The sequence below is a fragment of the Polypterus senegalus genome, chromosome 11, assembly GCF_016835505.1.
Source record: "Polypterus senegalus isolate Bchr_013 chromosome 11, ASM1683550v1, whole genome shotgun sequence".
In the NCBI taxonomy this organism is placed as follows: Eukaryota; Metazoa; Chordata; class Cladistia; order Polypteriformes; family Polypteridae; genus Polypterus; species Polypterus senegalus.
In genome coordinates this window covers 89,268,899-89,282,813 of record NC_053164.1, presented here as the reverse complement: position 1 = coordinate 89,282,813, position 13,915 = coordinate 89,268,899, and the positions used below count along the sequence as shown (strand labels likewise).

At 34.7% G+C, this 13,915-nt stretch overlaps 1 protein-coding gene across 2 annotated transcripts in view; it reads right to left on the bottom strand.

Annotated features, from left to right (window-relative positions):
• The window catches only part of LOC120539295 (disintegrin and metalloproteinase domain-containing protein 9-like), a 73,051-nt gene that overhangs the window by 50,955 nt on the left and 8,181 nt on the right, over positions 1–13,915 (bottom strand). For both annotated transcript variants that reach the window (XM_039769224.1, XM_039769223.1), the window contains exons 2-3: positions 2,507–2,607; positions 33–91 (exon numbers count right to left, since the gene is read on the bottom strand). In XM_039769224.1, the coding sequence (XP_039625158.1) occupies positions 33–91; positions 2,507–2,607 (160 nt within the window). The remainder of the gene's footprint in view (positions 1–32; positions 92–2,506; positions 2,608–13,915) is intronic.

The window sequence follows — 13,915 nt, the reverse complement described above, 5'->3', positions numbered from 1 at the left end:
TAATAAAATAAATTTGAAGGGGTTTGGCTTACTCATTCTTTTTCAGGTGAATTGTGTATTCTCTGCCTTCTGCTTCAATAATGTAAGACACCTAGTAAGAAAGGAGAATTTTAGACTTGTACAAAATTTGAAAGTATGCATTCTTCTACAAATGAAAATGAATTCTATAAAAATGCTTTCACTAAAAAATCAGTTTTCTGGTTAAAAAAGAAAACACATGTGCAATGAAAACTATACAGGAAAATATTTCTGTTTCAATTAAAAGAGTCAGAAAGCCCAAGACAGACAGTTCAATTTCTTAACTATTAGAAATGTCAAACAAATTACTAAACCATTAAAATGTTCAATTACTGGGTTTCAATAACAATAAAAAATATGCAAAAAAGTATACTTAATCTTCATTTACAGCAATAGATCACACCTAGGTACTGAAATATACAAGTGTCCTATATACAAGTGTTAGTTGCCTTAACAAATTTCAACTATGTTCAAGCTGCTACAAATTAATACCAATGAACATTGTTAAAGTTATTTGCATCAAACTTTAATAATATGCTTTCCCAAGTTAAAGAATTTAACACGATTCTTTGTCCCTATTCGGATGGGATAAGCTTTCAGCAAATGTCTGTAAAGTCGCTGCTACCAGACAATGTCAGTTATTTTCACCATGGATTTGCACGAAATACAGTATGTGTGGGAAAATTAAAACGAGAACACAAGCCTTTTATGGTTATGCAATGTCATTACACCAAACAGCTATGTGCATTATAGCTACGTAACTATTGCTCCTCCCCAAGAAAAAATAGAGAAAATAAACGTATTGGTGCAAATTCACTAAAGAAGTTATTACTAATTGATTAAAACAAGATAAATATGGGTCTTGTTGCTAAAGATTATCTGAATCTGCAAGGTTCAAGTGTGTTTTATTACCTGCAAGCATGAAAACATCGATAAGAATTCTGTGTTTGGAGCTGCCCTGTCCACACAGTTGTCCACTAGAATGATGCAGTATAAATTGATTTGAAGTAACTCGAGGTCAACATCCTGTGTGACCCATGTGTTCTTCAACTGCCTCCATTTTTTTCTACAGTAACCTCTAAAATCCAAGGGGAAATGATAGAACTTTGACATGTTGATTTGTATGGGACAAGCTTAACCTGGCGTTATTTATTTACTGAGATGTGAACACGCAGTCTGTAAAAAGTCATGGATGAGACGTGCGATTTGGACGTAATAATTATTTTACTCCACCTCCTGCTGTAAAACTAATCCCATCCAAATTGGGGCTTTAGTATTGTAAAGTTTCCTACTGGGCAATTTTGACTACAGTTCAAAATTTTCGTATAATATTATGCATCCAACAATTTGTTTTCAAACTAATTTAAAGCAGTTATGTGACTGCTGGAGCGCAGAACTAGACTAGACGCAAGTCCATTGTGGGTCACAATCGTGCAAACACTTTGTCGCATGCACCAGGAGAATTTACAGTGCCCATTCAAACCAAAAATAAAGCATGCTAAATATAAAAAAAAAACATATGTTTAAGCTTACTGTATTATTTCTGAATAGATACTTCAGGTATTTCACATTGCTTTTGTGAAATGTTCGCAGAATACTCACTTTCAACACCACGCTCACATGTTTTAATTTTCAAGAAAACATTCTCCAAAATGCTTATTTACATTATTTGCATTAAATTCATGTACGAATGTGCAAGTGAAAGTAACGTCTGTTATTTTCAGTCAGCTCCCATTTACCTAAAGAAATAAAGCACTAGTAGATTTACAGATGAAAAACATCAAAATAAACAGATAAAATGTGTAGAACTGTTCAAAGAAAATTGACTTAGGAATACAGAGTAACCATTGTACAATCAGACTGAGGAAAATAAACACATTAAAACGAATATAGAGTGAGTTTTGGGCAGCCAGACATACAGTAAGTAAAAGGGTCAAATCAGTATTGTAACTGACAAATTTTCCAATCTAAGTGTGAAATTAGATTACCATGGCAATAGAGCTTCATAAAATTTGAAATATTTAGGCAGCCAAATGAAAAATATGAGCAAATCTTGGCACTGACATCACATATTGTTCTACCTCATTGAATTTCAAAGCGTCCCAGTGAGCTCTGGCATCGTCAGGCGTTACCTTGCCAATGTGTTAGATCACATTTCACACTAAATGTATTATAGACCATGGGCCCTATAAAGCAGTCTTAAGCACAAATAAAGACTCAGAAGATGAAAATATACCATGCAGATTTTATCAGACAATTGAAAAATCAAACAAAGTTATAGCATACAAGTTTTTTTGTAGAGAATGCATATTTAACACTATTGGTACCAATGCTACCTAAATCCAAACTCACCGTAATCTTCTTAAGTTTAATATGTTCAAATTCAAAAGTGAAGATTTACACATTGTCAAAGAAAATTTGAAAATTTTAAGGAAGCCTGGAAAAACAAAGGTTAGAAAAATCAGACATTTGACTTGAATTAGCTCACCTGTAATGGAACAGAAGATTCAACATGCTGTCGGTCTCTTCTAATTAACTTCGGAGTAATTATTTCATAAGAAGACAAGTTTAAAGTCTGAGGAAAAATCCCTGTTAAGAAGAAAAAAATTGAAAATTGTTGTCAATTTATGTAAACTGTAATTAGATTTTTGATTTACTGTTTATTTGTTTCAACACAAAGCCTTTAAGTAGACCATCAGTTCCTTTACTTGCTATCATCAGTTTTTTCTGATTTTCATTTTTTATCTTTTATGCATTTGCAGGTTTTTTTTTTTTTAAGCACTGTCTGAATTTTTATATCGCCACTCTGTCAACACCATTGTGTGATCTGTTTTTGCCACCATTTTGTGACTATTATTGCACGGCTGTCATACAACTGTTTACTATTGCTATGTCCATTGTTACTGGTGTGTTAGTGTTAGTCATCATGATCGGACTAAAAGTGATTGTGGGGCATAGCTTATACTTGATTTGATTTCTAAAAAACAATGTCTATTTCTGCGAGTTAGTGGCAACAGCAATAGTTAAACGCAAGGACCTATTTCAACATACTATTTGACATCCAGTTTTGGTTTTGTAAATTGGCTTTGTTTATTTATTTTTTATTTTTCAGTCCTGCGTGATTTACGACTATGCACTTCCTGTTTGTTCACTTCTGGTGCTTCCACCAATTCCCAGTTGCACAACCACTTTCCTGTCTGTGGGCAGCTTCTTCAGTTCTCTGCTTCATGGGAAATTGGAGGCTAAAAGGCACTTCCAAGAAACCTCAATTCTTAGGGAAGTTCATGAAAGGCCATTTGCAACTTTGAATGGGTTATCAAAACAGTTGATGCAAATAAAGCTAAAGTTTATTGATCAACAATCTCCAAGATTTTTAAATTTCACAAATTGAATTTCATTCAAGAGTGGCAAGGAAGGTAACTACACAAAAAATAAACTGGGCATACCACAAAGTGTTTGTGTAAGGTCTGCCTATAGGCCTATATATTCTGCTACATACTTCTAAAATTGTAATTTGTATACTGTATTGAGGATTTGTTCTGTTCTGTGTATTGTGTTGTATTGACCCTCTTCTTTTGACACCCACTGCACGCCCAACCTACCTGGAAAGGGGTCTCTCTTTGAACTGCCTTTCCCAAGGTTTCTTCCACTTTTTTCCCTACAAGGGTTTTCTTGGGAGTTTTTCCTTGTCTTCTTAGAGAGTCAAGGCTGGGGGGCTGTCCAGAGGCATTGCCTGTTAAAGCCCATTGCGGCACTTCTTGTGTGATTTTGGGCTATACAAAAATAAACTATTGTATTGTATTGTATTGCATTGTAGGACACTGCAGGTATGTAGTTTGGTTTCGTGAGAATAAAGGGAAACTTTCTGAGCAGTAAGTCTGACAGAAATCAAACCCTGCACACCAGCCAGTGTCACCATGTTCACTGTATAGTGATGGAACAGTGCATTAGAGGAGATAACCTCTCAGATATACCAACCGGCTAGGTATATCCTGTGAATAGCCCAGTCAGTATTTGCACAACAATTGCTACACAATTTGCCACGATAATGTTGGTTGAAAAAAAAAAAAATATCGAACAGCAAATCAACATCAAATTTATCGCAAATGTTATTTTTTTCTAAAGCAGTTTTTGACTGACAAAAACATTCCTGTCCTCAATCATCCTCCCTATTCGCCCAGTTGAACTCCCTATGATTTTTACTTGTTCCTGAAAATCAAGTGACCTGAAGGGAACACATTTTTCTTTAATGGATGAAGTGAACACAGAAACGGCAGGCCTGTTGAAGAGCCTCAAACAAGAAAACTTCCAGCACTGTTTCAATCAAAAGAAGAGCAGTGAAGAGATCGGAAGGGGGAGTATGTAGAAGGTGACAATGTTTAGAATGCTGTAATTCACTAATACTTTTTTTTTTTACCAATTCAGTTATTTTTGTGACTCACCTCGTATATTTCAGTTTCAAATGATCCAGGCTAAAAGCCATATTTCTTTTCCCTAGCAGCTCTCCAACACTGAGTTCAGATGGGGTTTTAGGATTTAAAGCAGATTAACTCTCTCTTTGAAATGTTGATTGCATCTTTGATTTTACCACACTTTTTATAAAGCCAGAACATATTGCGATGTGACCTTGTAGCACTGAATGTCCGCTGGGTTAAAACATTTTTACTATTGTAATACATATTTTTGAAGATTTACAACACTCTTTAACACTCTTCAAGAAGATGTGTGCAAAAGAAACTACAATTTAAGCAAACAGAAAATGAAAATGTGTAGAAACACTGGCTTTTTTAAAAATAAGTGAAATTTGTTTATTGCAGATTCAATTTTATAGGCATTGTAATTTTTTTCAAAACTTTCCATTACATGCTTCTTATTTAATTTCCTTGCATATAAGGCAAAAAATATATGGATAGATATAATTTAAGTTATTTGAAATATATGATGTTGTGAAACAAACGCAAGACTGTCACATTTGATGTGACTGTGGATATAAAGTGACAAAAATATTGACAAAAGCATTTCTGGAAGAAAAAAAAAGCAAAATTCTCTTATTCAATATGCTGCAATAAAGGCCATATCTTCAGACTCCAAACACTTATAAATGAAATAATTAGAAAATCAAGAGACCCTTTAAAATTGTCGTCATTTCCAAAACATCTATTAAGAAAAAGCTTTTCCTTGCTCACGTCACATCCACTGAGGATGTCTGCTCATAGATTCTGCCTTCTCAGCACACTGAGAAAGGAGAGCAGGAGCAGGCAGCTCTCATAAAGTAAATCCCATAAAAAATTACGCCAAAATGGTTTCTGTTAAACATAGAAGTACTGTATCACATTTCAGACAGTTATGACCAGAGCATCAATAAAACACATGGACAACTGATATTCTTAACTGTAACTTTTAGGATAATGATAACTAATCTTCAGAAATGTTATAAAAAAATTAAAAGAAACACAAATAAAGCAAAATAGAGGTCAGCCTATTCCTCTTGAGCTTGCCTGCCTAAATGCTTTCCTCTACACTGTATTTTTCAAAATGGTACTCATCTCCTTTTTGCATTCTCACCTCCACCAGAGAATAGCCAATTACTACATGCCATCAGAATTATAACCTTGCTGCTTTTGGTACATCTCCAAGAGGCCAAACATGAAAGTTACCAGCTTGCTTATCAAGGTGTTAAAAACAAGGCAGCTTCTAAAATCTGGTATTTAAACAATGCTAGTTAAACACAATTTGACTTGAAATAAACATATACATATTACACATTCAGATGTTTAAAAAAGAGAAAGCAATTTAATGTACAGTATTAAGCAGACGTTTTGCACAGGATACATACTTCTATTTCTTTGGCCTTATTTAATAACTGTACACTGGAATGAATGTATCTAAAAGACAACATTTAAGCATAATTTTGTCCGTTACTATCATTTCAAGGGCCACAGGTCAGACAATGGTCATAATGGATTTCACATCTATTTGTAGAATTAAAATATTTGTGTTTTTGCTGACTGGTCTTTGTGGCAGTATTTTCTGATGGAGTTTTATGTTTTTAACAAATTTACGGTAATTTAACCAAATTGTCAAATAAAATAGTCTTGTGTTATAGACCAATGAGTTCGATTCCTGATTAAGACTTCTTTACGTGTATAATCTGGTACTACTACTGGCATTTATATACTGGGGTGTGTGCAGGCTTCTAATTATTTGCTTGTAAAAACACAATGTAATATTACAATTGGCACAAATAAATGTTTATAACAAAACTTTATAAATGAGGAACTACAAATGGAGTACCAACTCCAGCCAGTTCAAAGTACGGATTATGATTTGTTGCTTTTGTTTTGTTGTTGTACTAATTGCACCTTTGACTCTATAAATACAATTTTTGCAGAGTTTCACAATCCTTCTATTGCCTTTGGCTGCTTTATATTCTTTTCCTTGTCCCAGTGATCCCATTTCTTTATCTGTGTTGTAGTCAAGGCTTTCCAGATTGCCAATCTGTTAGTATTCCTTCAGAAGATTTCCACTTCATATTCGAGTATGTATTACTTGCGTTTGTCTTGTTAAAAAAAACCTTTTATTTCAGCAGGATAATTGCCCAATAACACTGCATTTTTTCCAATGGCACATCATGATGAATCAGAACCTGTATATCATTTCTCTGCAGTCACCATTTCCACTAGATTCACTACAACATGGGCTGAAGCATACTCCAAGACACAACAGAGCCACCATTGTGCTTCACAAAAGCTTGGAGATGTCCATTCATGTACTTCACACCATATTATCTTCTGATATCCTGACATGTTTGTAAACCACTAATCCTCACAAATTATAAACTGGTTATGTTCATTTTCACTTCATGAAGCAGGGATTTAGATGCATATTTTCTTTCATTTTTGCTTTTTCATTTTCTGGTTATTTATGACTTTACTTCCTAATAAGCACAGACATTGGTAACGCTAAAATAGATACCCTTTATCAGTCAGTGTCATTTATCCTGGTGCCTGCTATTCTGGTCATTAATTTGATACTATTAAGAGAGAAAACTCCACAGAAAAAGAAAATGGCAGAGTTAAGCATCAAAAGATATGGCAAATAATACTAATATCTTTATAAATGTAAACACAATGCTAATGCACTTTTCTGAATGCAAAATGAGCGAAGAAATAAAAAGGGGAGTTAATTAAACAATAAGACCGATTCAAGGTAAAAACGACTCCCTGAATGCGAAATGGGTTGGAACAAAAATCTGCAGCCTCAGAAATTAATTTGAGAAGTGCTGCTCAAGACATTCTGCACTATTCGTTATGGTGTTTTGTATACGCTGATCCCTTCTGCTTGCTGTTTTTCCTGTTAGCTGCAACATGCCCTCCATGCCAGCTGAGCAAGCACTTCCATGGATTTTCTTCTGTGCTTTAAGAAGTTATACCTTTAAGTTCTGTTCATCGGATACTGACAGCTTGCTGGTTCATCCACTGCATTCTCTTGCCTAGTTTTTCCAAATTTTGTACATCAGCTAGAATACCACAAAATCTTGTTTAGAGTGCTACTGCCCATTGACTATAGCCATTTTCATTTATACAAAAAAAAAAAAAAACACTATCACAGGGTGTTAGATTACCTATTTCCATATCACTTCTTGAGGTATCCCAGTATTTGTACAGTAGTTATCATCCAATACAATTATTTATTTTTTAAACTGCACCATTAGCACAACTGCTTCAGCTACTTACTACCTCATTAATTTGAATCAAGTGTGTTATTGGTGGAATTTAACAAATATGTGGAATAGCTCTGGTGCCTTCTTGTTATTTTCTGTATCTATATTGGTATATATTCTGATCTTGTATCATGTTTTCACAAGCAAATAAACACTCATTCCCCAGCTAACAAGCCTTACAAAATCTTCTTCAGTGGCCTAAGACTTTCACACAGTATGATATGGTACAGTATATATAGCAATTATTGATTTCATGCAATTTCCAGTTATGAGAGTCCGAAGAAGAGATCCATTATGACTGGTAATGGACTGGCACTTAGGTAAATGTTTAATTTCTACTTCAGCTGGAGAGTTTTTTTTTTATTATTTCTTTAAAGCATAAACAACATAGAACAAAATCATAGAAGATGGAAGTAGAATAGAAGCTACTATATATAATATATATACTGTATATAAAAATACAAAATAAAATCGCAATCTTTAAGAAATAAGACCATGGCCTGTTTTTATTCAATGTCTCAGAATTGCTTGTCCTACCTCAGAGTGGAACATAAGTAAGAAGAATGGATGATGTCACAAATTCAAGACACCCGTACAGTTGTATAGGTGGTATATTGTGCTAAGATGCATGTAATTGCTACCACTTTACAACATCATGAATAATACCGTAACAAACATTGAGACAGAAAGTCCAGACACACACTCAGAATGAGACTAAAGTTCAATAACAGGTATGTTTAACATTGAATGCTCCAGGAGTTGCTCCATCCTTGTGCCCTATGCTTGTTAGGATAGGAGAAGCTTCCCCCGCAACTTTTATCAGGATAAGCGTGTTTAGCAAATGAATGAATGGACGGATGAGTAATTTAAAGCCACACTTTGAGATGAATCACCTTCCTGCTGTTATACCAACAGAAAATGACTTGTAAAAGTTTTACTGTAACTGTTCTTGCGCTGTTTTTGAAGTGACCTTCACTCTTCATTTTTCAGTCTCCCATTGTGCCATGCCACAGCCTCGCTCCATGATTGCCACTTATCTTCTGCAAGGTTCTATTTATCTAATGCCCCAGGAGTCTATGCCAGCCCTATTTAACTTAGCAGGCTTATAAAATGTAATGGTTCATGGAATGCAAAGCTCAGCATACCTGTGTGTCATTTCACTATGAGTCACCCATCCAGCCCTGCTTATCTTCATGGTAATATGCAGGTTACTACAATAAAGTTTGCACCTATCAGCAGCTGTGTAGTGATACTGTGATATTGCTTATGATTCACACCTGCTCATCCATACTTTGGCCGTGATCTTTAGCAAACAATCGAATACTTATTTCCCCCACTGTATGTGTCTTGGGTAAGGAAGCAAACAGGTAATATTTGGACAGGCAACACTAACCCAGGTAAGCCCCGATTTCAATTATCAACTTCACAAAAGCCTTACCAGTTACTCGGGGCTAAAGCTACTTAGCTAATAAATCACTTCTTTCCTTCTGCAGACACTTCTGATTCACCTTTGTATCCACAGATCTTGAAATACTTTTGTCCAACCTAAATTAAGTTTACTTTTAAGGACTTTCATTTTTAGGGGAATGAGTACAATTTTATATAGTGTTATATAGTTTATTTGTATTGTGTTTTTTCTGCACTACATTAATAATGTTGTGATAATGTAGTATTGAATGAATGTCACTCTTGTTATACACACGTATACACACGTGGACAAAATTGTTGGTGCCCTTCAGTCTATGAAAGAAAAACTCAAAATGGTCACAGAAATAACTTTAATCTGACAAAAGTAATAATAAATAAAAATTCTATGAAATTTAACCAAATGAAAGTCAGACATTGCTTTTCAACCATGCTTCAACAGAATTATTTAAAAAAAATAAACTCATGAAACAGGCCTGGACAAAAATGATGGTACCCCTAGAAAAGACTGAAAATAATGTGACCAAAGGGACATGTTAATCCAAGGTGTGTCCACTAATTAGCATCACAGGTGCCTACAATCTTGTAATCAGTCAGTGGACCTGTATATAGGGCTCCAGGTAGTCACTGTGTTGTTTGGTGACATGGTGTGTACCACACTCAACATGGACCAGAGGAAGCGAAGGAAAGAGTTGTCTCAGGAGATTAGAAAGAAAATTATAGACAAGCATGTCAAAGGTAAAGGCTATAAGACCATCTCGAAGCAGCTTGATGTTCCTGACTACAGTTGCACATATTATTCAGAAATTTAAGATCCATGGGACTGTAGCCAACCTCCCTGGACGTGGCCACAGGAGGAAAATTGATGACAAATCAAAGAGACGGATAATACGAATGGTAACAAAAGAGCCCAGAAAAACTTCTAAAGAGATCCAAGGTGAACTTCAAGCTCAAGGAACATCAGTGTCAGATCGCACCATCCGTTGTTGTTTGAGCCAAAGTGGACTTCATGGGAGACGACCAAGGAGGACACCATTGTTGAAAACAAATCATAAAAAAGCCAGACTGGAATTTGCCAAACTACATGTGGACAAGCCACAAAGATTCTGGGAGAATGTCCTATGGACAGATGAGACAAAAATTGAACTTTTTGCCAAGGCACATCAGCTCTATGTTCACAGACGGAAAAATGAAGCATATCAAGAAAAGAACACTGTCCCTTCTGTGAAACATGGAGGAGGCTCTGTTATGTTCTGGGGCTGCTTTGCTGCATCTGGCACAGGGTGTCTTGAATCTGTGCAGGGTACAATGAAATCTCAAGACTATCAAGGGATTCTAGAGAGAAATGTGCTGGCCAGTGTCAGAAAGCTTGGTCTCAGTCGCAGGTCATGGGTCTTGCAACAGGACAATGACCCAAAACACACAGCTAAAAACACCCAAGAATGGCTAAGAGGAAAACATTGGACTATTCTAAAGTGGCCTTCTATGAGCCCTAACCTCAATCCTATTGAGCATCTTTGGAAAGAGCTGAAACATGCCGTCTGGAAAAGGCACCCTTCAAACCTGAGACAACTGGAGCAGTTTGCTCATGAGGAGTGGGCCAAACACCTGCTGAGAAGTGCAGAAGTCTCATTGACAGTTACAGGAATCGTTTGATTGCAGTGATTGCCTCAAAAGGTTGTGCAACAAAATATTAAGTTAGGGGTACCATCATTTTTGTCCAGGCCTGTTTCATGAGTTTATTTTTTTAAATAATTCTGTTGAAGCATGGTTGAAAATCAATGTCTGACTTTCATTGGTTAAATTTCATAGAATTTTTATTTATTATTACTTTTGTCAGATTAAAGTTATTTCTGTGACCATTTTGAGTTTTTCTTTCATTGACTGAAGGGTACCAACAATTTTGTCCACGTGGTTTTTTTTTTTGTCCAAGACAAATCCTTAGCAAGTATGTGTCCTGGCAATAAACTTCAATTAATTTCATATTGTGGGTTATAATGTCACATAATGTTCAAACTATGCAGAACAAAAAGGTAAAAAAGAAAATCAATCACTATTTGTTATTTATCTTGCTTTTTCTCCAAAATATGGAGAAACCAGATTTTAAATTTGTAATTAGGAAAATTTAGAAAGTAAAATAACAGCATTAAAAAGAACATTAATTTTCTACATAAAGCTGTGATTTTAAGTAGTAAGACGGTACAGGAAAAAGTTTTATCATGAGAAATGTTTTGTTGAAAAATCCATATTCTTCTCGAAAATTGTACTGCAGTTAGAATAGACATATGCACAAAAAAAAAAGTAAAATGTTGCCTCTATAGAACATTATCTAGTGGATTAACCTTTATTTACAGAATTAAAAACACAGCAAAACAAAACAGTAAGGTTTGTTTGTTTTACTTTATTCTAAACAAAGTGCTTCCAGTGAAAGTCCTGCAGATTATAATTTTACTGTTGAGTTTGAAAAAATAAGAGCAGCAATAAACCATGGATGGAGTTTAAACAAGTGACCTTATAATACAAAGCCCATGTACTTAGTTATCAAACAATAAAAAAAAATATATACAGTAAATTATAAATGATATTGACTCTGCATAACAGATAGAAATAGTATTCTTCATTGTACCCAACTGTAGAATGTTAATTTCAAGTGAATGAGATATTAGCACAAAACTACTAGCTAGCAGGAAAGGTGTTTCCAGAAAAAAAGGATTCCTCTTTTGTATGTGCTCTGCTAACAATTCAGGCACTGCAGTTTCTGGTACACGTTCAGGACAGTTCTCGTCCCCTCTTTGTAACATTCATGAATCGTGTGTACAAAGCAATCAATATCCACCTAACACAAGGGTAAGCACAAAATTAAATCTGGACAAATATTACAAAGCCACACTTTAGCAAAAAAATTCATGATTGTCACAGTCACGCTCCAGATAAACTTTTAAACCCTACTGTGCAAAAATTATTTTGGCCACTAATAGCTTATAGATTTTTTCTGGTATTTTATTTTCTGAAAAAGAGTAAAATATTCTGCCAACCCGTCTCCTCAAAACATTTTCTAACTTGATAAGCTGTAAAACAACCACCAGGAAACCTTCATGTTAGTTTGGTTTGTACCCATAAAACTGAATTTAACACCAGAATTTAAGACTTGGTCTTCTACTAATATCTCACCAGACTTTTTTTCCCTCGGCACTGACACAGACAGATATGCGCGAACGTAAGAGCCTGTCTGGCTCTCTGTGACTATGACCAAGAAAAAAAAAAAGACTGAGCTAATGAACAAATTGAATAAAGAAAAAAATACAACTAACAATAACACGAGATTTTATTTATTTAACAAATGTGAACTTCCTTAGCTGGGCACTTAGTTTGGACTCTGCCGTTTTGACAGAAAAATCACTGTAAAAAATAAAATCTCCAATATATTCCAGTAAGTAAAGACTTTAAATTAACCAGTATCACTTTATAATTCTTAGAAGCTCACTTACAAGGATTGTGCTTTAATGAGATAATAACTATGCCGTTTTAAATGAATATGGTTCGGTTAAAGCTTGAACTATGCTATATAAAAGGAGACTAAATCAACAGCAGTTGATAGTATAATCTAACAATTCAGGAAGCCAAACAACCCAAATTTGGCCATCACAGACTAAAGGGATGGATAACAAATATAAACTGTAAAGTGTCACTATCAGGACAGAAAGTAGAAAAATATCTACTGTTATTTCTTTGTAAATATAAGTAACAACTGATGCAATGAGAAAGGCAAAAGCAAATGGAATGATGCCATATTTGTCAGTGGAGGAGTACCACAGTCATTTGTGCAGAGACTCTACCTACCTGCCTATCTACACAGTATATATACAATGCTGATGTCTGTCCATCTGTCACAGAATTACTTATGGACTATTGGGGCTAGAACCTTGATCTTAAATGAAAGCTTATGACCTGATCTGTTCTAGAAAAAAAAAAGACAAAATAAAATATAATAAAGGTAGTGACAATCTGGTGGACACAAAAATTTACTGTAATTAAAGCACGGTCCTCACAAGCACTTCTATTGATAATCCCCCCAGGACATGGTATATACGTGCTCAGAATTCATAATCCAGTGAAAGCTCTTACATTTGTAAATGACAGATGGAGAGTTTAATGTTGTTTATATCTAGCCTTTTGTAGCATTTTATTTTTAGGACTGCATGTTTCACTAGTTATAAAATAAAATGTAAGCCATCAGACTTCTGAAATAACACTATTCAGTTCATGAGAGTTTCAACTCTTTAAACCTAAAAATATCTTTAAAAAAAATACATCCTTTCATTAGTGCAAATGTCAGCCAGTCAACTTCTATCCAGCAGAGTATGTCCTCTTTCAAGAAGTGCTGTCAACTCTGAATATTTATCAAAGAAGTTAAATATTCTGTATCAAGCTGATAGCTTTAAGATGTTATATAAATGAATCAAAAATATCGTACGATTATAGAACATTTCTGTCAATACCAATGAAATTATTATGTCCTCTATGAGTAAGAAGGGATTTTTTTAGATTATGAGGTTTTAATTATTAATGCAGACTCCAATAGACTGAATTGAAAGATCTGTGAAACAGTTGTCTTCAACACCATTGTGCAATGTCTGCATGTTTAATGGAGCTAAACTCAAGTTCACATAATACTTTTTCTTTAGCAAACTGTTTATATAATCCAGAAAAATTATAACAAACAAGCTTACTCCAATTCATAGTGACAAG